Source organism: Arachis hypogaea, chromosome 10 (genome assembly GCF_003086295.3).
Source record: "Arachis hypogaea cultivar Tifrunner chromosome 10, arahy.Tifrunner.gnm2.J5K5, whole genome shotgun sequence".
Lineage (NCBI taxonomy): Eukaryota > Viridiplantae > Streptophyta > Magnoliopsida > Fabales > Fabaceae > Arachis > Arachis hypogaea.
Genome location: NC_092045.1, coordinates 106,558,949 through 106,565,498, shown reverse-complemented (window position 1 = coordinate 106,565,498; position 6,550 = coordinate 106,558,949). Strand labels below are relative to the sequence as shown.

Sequence of the window (6,550 nt, the reverse complement as noted above, 5' to 3'; positions counted from 1 at the left end):
CCATACAATCTGCAACACTATTTGCAGTCCTCTGAATTAAAAGAATAGAGACTCTCCAATTCCAATTCATAACCTCCTGAATATGCTTTGTCAAATCCCATTCCTAAATATCCTTACTAAGTACATGACAAAATATAAATTTAACAATATAAAATGAATAAAATAAAAATTAGGTAAGAGAGAAACAGCTATACGAAATTATTACAAATTATTAGGTGAAAATAATAAAACAAATTTAGACGCGTTCTTAACATGGAACCAACCATAGACTCTTATTTTAAATGTGAACATTCCAATAAAGTAATAATAGAAAATATTGATGTGCCCAAAAAATAAAATAAAAATAAAATCAAAGCACGTGCCACGTGGTCACAATGGGTATGTCTGCGTTACAGGTACAATTAACATAACCGAAAGTGCAAAATATGTTTTTGCTCTTTTTTCTTTAAAAATCCAATGTTAAAATTGGACAGAAATGAATAAAATTATTCAACTTTTTTTTTTTCCCATCAAAGAATAATTCAAAAGGCACACCTACAAGGAAAAAATTCAAGAGAAAATGAAGGTTCCTTGAACCTACTACTTTCCTAACCAAAGTCTCTGAACAAGTTCGAGTTCTTACTCGGTCGCATGACATCATTAACAACCGCGTTTCCGTTTATATAAACTTACCCATCCTTCTCTTTCAGCTTCTTGAATCCAAAATTCTTCTTCTTCTTCTTCTTCTTTTGTCAGCTGCATCAATAGAATTAGAAAGCTTATGAAAGAAATGTTTCTATTTAGATCAATTTTCTGTTTGTTCTTCTTCTCAATTTGCTTGCTTCTCTTTTCTTCAGCCAATGGTATTCGATCTTTCAAGATCAGAGATAACAATGGCCATGAAAATAATGAGTTCAAAGATGCTTCCTTTTTGCAATTTAAAGAGGCCCCAGAATACAGAAACCAGCAAAGTTGCACTGTTTTTTATGAAAGAAACAATTTGCAAGAATTGTTATGTGAACCATCACCTGTTCATATTGCAATGACCCTTGACCTTGAATACCTCAGAGGTTCTCTGGCTGCGGTTCATTCTGTTGTCAAACACACTTCTTGTCCTGAGAATCTCTTCTTCCATTTCATCATTTCTTCTGAATCTGATGCTGACTTTGCAAGTATTGTTCAATCTTCTTTTCCTTCACTGAAATTCAAAGTGTATGTGTTCAATGTAAGGTTAGTCAATGCTCTCATATCACCTTCAATAAGGGAAGCACTTGAGAATCCTTTGAACTATGCAAGGAGTTACCTTGCTAATTTGCTTGATCAATGTGTTGAGAGAGTAATCTACTTGGATTCTGATGTCATAGTTGTTGATGACATTCAAAAGCTTTGGAAGGTTTCTCTGAAAGATTCAAGTTCAAAAGTCATTGGTGCTCCTGAATATTGTCATGCAAATTTCACAAGATACTTCTCCTATGAGTTTTGGTCAAGTTCAGAGTTCCTTAAGATCTTTGAAGGGAAGAAGAAAAGGCCTTGTTATTTCAACACTGGGGTTATGGTAATGGACTTGGGTAAATGGAGAACAGGTGAATACACCAAGAGGATTGAGAAATGGATGAAAGTTCAGAAGGAAAGAAGGATCTATGAGTTGGGTTCACTACCTCCATTCTTGCTTGTTTTTGGTGGTGATGTTGAGCCTATTGAACATAGATGGAATCAACATGGTCTTGGAGGGGATAATGTTGCTGACAGTTGCAGGAGTTTGCATCCTGGTCCAGTTAGTTTGATGCATTGGAGTGGTAAAGGGAAGCCATGGAAAAGGCTTGATGCCAAGAAGCCATGCCTTGTTGATTATTTGTGGAAACCTTATGATCTTTACTTACAGCATGACCATCATCATCACCACCATAGAATTGCCAAGAGATTAGCAGATTCTTGAATTTTTTTTCAAAGGGAATTTAGAAGATTTGTATTGGTTAGTTTGTAGAGTGACCAAGATTCTTTGTTTTGTATAGATAGAAAACCATAGAAAGATTTTTACAGTTAATACATTTTTGTTTACTGCTTTAATAAAAACATTTCATATGATACGGTAACATGTTTGCTGTTTGGATTTTAATTCTCAAAATTGATTCTTAATTTTGAGAGGGAGTGCAAATCTTTTTTACTTCAAAAAATAAATTTACAAGACTAGAACCAAGTTGAATATAATTGTTGTTCACACCCCTTTTCTTCCATCATCTTCAGTAGGCAAAATTTGACCCAAAAGTTGCTTGAAGCTACAAGAAAAGTCCATTAACAAGGTAAGGATGGGAAGCCATAATTAGCTAACAAGACCAGATTAGCTAATTTGATTGCTTCATCTGAAAATTGCCGAAGTTTCTCTTAATAGATAAAGTTGGCATAAATCCATACAGACATGTGGTTAGGGTGAGTTATGATCAGCATTAAAAAATAATCCGAATGGAACTGAATGCCAGAATTAGTGGAAAAGAAGAGTAAATTGACAAGTGTTTAAAAATTTCCGTAATCAGCATGAATTGTTCTGGAAACATAAAGTTACAACTTTTTAGTTACAGCATAAACAAATGGGGCTAAAACTACCATAGTATGGCTAATACAAATTATATAGACATTCAACTACATTAGCAAAAGTATTTGACTCTAGCTCCTACCATCTTAATAGTCTTCCAAATGCAATCAAATAATGTGTGTTTTTTAAGCATTTCATACATATGCTTGTACTTTTAATCTTTTATTATGACATCAATAGTTGACAATCTCATTAGCAGGTATAAACCTCTTCAATAGGAAAGTCAAATGCAGACTTTGAGATGGCACTCATCTTGCTTTAATGCTGTTATATGACTTCCGGAGCCTTAATATAAACACAACCAAGAAGGATACAATCAGCAAGAGAAAGATGGTGATAAAGAATGTAAAACTTTGGCAATTCGGTCCTTCCAATTGTACTTCACCCTCAACTGGATTTGACTCTTAGGTTTTCCCATTAGTGGACGAACTCATTGAACCTGAAGATAAACCCTTAACTTGAAATAAGACCAGTATTACCCTTCCTCAGCCGAAACTTTATGTACCTGTAATAGAAAAGAATGCAACCTGCAAGCAATCTAGCAGCTAAAATATAACAAAAAACAATTCAAATGACATGTGTATAAACACCAGAATCTTAAATTATATCAATAGTCTATAACTGAATTCCACAGCAACATGGCATTGTCGCACCAGTTGCAGTCAACAAGCATCGTCATTGTTCCCTATCATTAGCACATTTCACAACATTCCTCAATGTTCACAGAAGACAGAACAAACCATAACAGGGATTAACTAACTGCAGTTTCCTTCAACACCAACTCCAATGCCATATATCTAATCAGTTATCAGTTATAACTCCTAGCATCAGGGAACAACCTCTCTTGAACACTTTTACAATATAATTTTCTTGCCTTATTCACATTACAGTTTCAAACAACATTCAGACATCAAAGCATTGTAGGTATCAAAAGTAGGCTTATAAACTCTTTCAATCACATCACACGACACAACACACACTGTGAGCATTCTTCATCACAAACTAGTAATGCATCAACTATTTACACCAAAGAAATTATCAATAAAAGAAATTAAGCTCACAATTCGAGTGATAATGCGATGGAAAGAGGTCATAAGCCTAATATTGTTACCTAAAAATGCTTTAATGGCTAAAATATTGTTCAAACTATGAAGTGAAAAAATGAAGCAAGAGAATTATTGTACCTTGATCAAAAGGGGATTGAACCCTAAAGTTAAGAGTTACAACATGGATTTAGAATCATCAGAATCAGAACACCGAAGAATTTCGCAGATGAAAATCTTCTACTTCAATCGCCGCAAACTGAGAACCCTAGAATCAGATTCAGTTTGATGCACGCTTTTGAACAAGGCAGCACTCACGTCACGTGGCTTATTTACAAGTGATGTTATCATGTTATTCCAGAAATGCTCTTGTGCTTTCTCAAATCTAATGGGTAAACTAGGGTGCCCATGGTCCGACCTGGCCCGAAGATTCAGTCCGGATTAAAGATTTGATTCGATTCTGAATATTTTAGGGGCTAATTTAGTATGATTTTATCGAGTTTAAAATCGAGTAAGAGTCTTAAAAATAGACCCGGTCATTATTTCAGGTCGAGTCCAGACTATAACTCGGGTCACCCGAACTCAGTCCGGTAGCCCGGTTATCATACACAATTAATATTTTGTGTTATTAGTGATGGATGATGGCTATTCTTATGTGGAATTTAAATATTGTAAACCTTAATATTTTGTGTTATTAGTCATTATAAGATTATAAGTTAATGTTTTATGTTTAAAATGCATAAGACTTTAGACTAATGCATAATATTTTGTTATTTGTATTGATTTAAATATTTGGTGTTATTAGACAATATTAGTATTGATTATAGTTATGCTTTAATTTTAGAGAAGGGTTGGTTCTTGTTATATTTTTTTAAGTGAAATTTACTATGTGAATTGTGAAATAATGGTTGAAGATTAGGTAATTTTTATATGCTAAAGACCCAGTTTTCACCCGATTTTCACCCAACCCGAAGGTGCGTAGGCTTCATCGGGTCTAGGATCGGGTTAGGATCTAAAAATTAGACCCGGTTTATATTTCGAGTCGGATCTAGATTAAACCAAATCCGGTGTGGCCTGGCCATGTACACCCCTAGAGTAAACTATCATTTTTATCAATGAAACTATGAAAGATAGATATGTTGACATTTTTATACATAAAAAACGGGAATTAAAATTATATCTATTATTTTAAAATTTTAAATAAAATTTTTTAATTAATAAATAGAAATTAAAATTAAAATATTAAATATTAAATGTTTGTTATTCACTTAAGAATATAGAAATTTGAATTAGAAATTATTTTTTAAGCTATCTTATTAATTGTATTAGTCGTATATATATTAATGTTAATAAAAAATAGAGATAAAATAAAAAAGACATAAATTTTATCTATTTATTGCTATATTCATAGTTATGAAAATCGAATTGGATTGACCGGTTCAATTGATAAACCCATGAACTAGACTCTAAACTGATTCGGTTTATTTTTGGGCCGTTTAAAAAAGAAAACCAATGTGAAGCGAAAAAAATTGATCAAAATTGGTGAGAATCGGTGTAAACCGGTCTAATCGAACTGGTTTGTTTGGAAAATTTTTCAAAATGTTGTAGTTAAGGTTTAAACTAAGAAGAATAAATTATCATTTGTACTCATGAAAGATACAACGCTGACAAATGTACCCATATAAAAATGAAACGACCATTGTAACTACGGAAGATGGCCTCTATGTGCTAAGAGTACTCAGACGTTGGTTACGCAATTGGTTTGTTAGTTTTCGACCCTACGTGGCAACAAAACCTCCCAAACCTATCAACATGTATTCTAACATTTTTTTTGTAAAGAAATTAGACAAAAAAGCTCTTCACACCACTGTGTGCCTTAGTAGAGCTCAATCGTCGCCGCCATCACCGTCCAAAGTCAGAGAAGAAGATCAACGCACCTCTATGCCGACAAATAATTCCCCCCCCCCCCCGTCTAAGCAAAGCGATTGTACAGAGTAAAGCATCGTGAAAAATATTTTGTTCTCTTTGCTTCACGAAGAATAGATGTATGCCGTTGCACAAAGATTGATTGTTAATGTTGGCGTCTAAGAATAGAACAAATTTTCTATAAGGGATGGGATTGGATTGTGGGTCTTGTCCATTGCAAGATGTGTTTTCTTTGTTTGCTTTTTTATTTCTGTTATCGTTCTTGTATATATGTAAACATGTGAAATGGAATTTACCTTTGCTTATCTTTTTTGAAATTTATCTTTGCTTAACCTTTCCTGAAAATTCAGTTTTTCATCTACAGTGTTAACATTTATCCTCTAAAACTTTGATTTGAAGTAGTTACATAGAATAATTTTTTATCATCTTTCTTGCAGGATAACCACCATCCATATAACTCTTTCTATTAATCATAGAGGAAGGTTTGAGAGAGGTCCATGTGAAAAGATGTTATATGTTGGTGGGGAAGTAACATATATTGAGAGGGTTAATGTCGATATCCTGAATGAATTTTTCATTAGTGATTTGCTGAAGGACATTAGATATATGTCCATCACTAATTTTCATTAGTTAGAACCGGGTAAAGAGCTTGATAATGGAATGAAAATGTTTAGAGCCGATATGGACATAGTTAAAATGTATGAGGCAACTGTGAAGAATGGTAACATAATTGAGCTATATACAGAGCACCTGGTAAATGTTCCTGTTATAGTTGAAGAGAACATCACTCCTACAAAGATGAGGTTAAAGACCTGTACTATGAGGATTCCAACTCCGAAAAAGACTCAAAAAAGGCTTGTAGTTGTTGAGAATGATGATGATATTGAAATAGTAGGTCATGTACAGGCTATTATGGAGGCTCATAGGAGGGGTCCGGCTCAGAATAGGGAAGAGGCCCATGAAGCAAGTAAGCATGTTGAAGTTCAGTCCCAGGATGAGGACAGTTACAATG

The 6,550-nt window shown here is 33.8% G+C and overlaps 1 protein-coding gene across 1 annotated transcript; it reads left to right on the top strand.

Moving 5' to 3' along the window:
• The first annotated feature begins 477 nt into the window (after nucleotides 1-477).
• On the top strand, nucleotides 478-2,072 carry LOC112716323 (probable galacturonosyltransferase-like 10). The gene has a single exon (XM_025768204.3). The coding sequence runs from the start codon at nucleotides 761-763 to the stop codon at nucleotides 1,913-1,915; it is 1,155 nt and encodes a 384-aa protein (XP_025623989.1). The 5' UTR covers nucleotides 478-760; the 3' UTR covers nucleotides 1,916-2,072.
• The last annotated feature ends 4,478 nt before the right edge of the window (nucleotides 2,073-6,550 follow it).

What these genes read in the sequence shown, in the direction of transcription:
- LOC112716323 (XM_025768204.3), top strand. Translation starts at nt 761, where the DNA reads ATGAAAGAAATGTTTCTATTTAGATCAATTTTCTGTTTGTTCTTCTTC.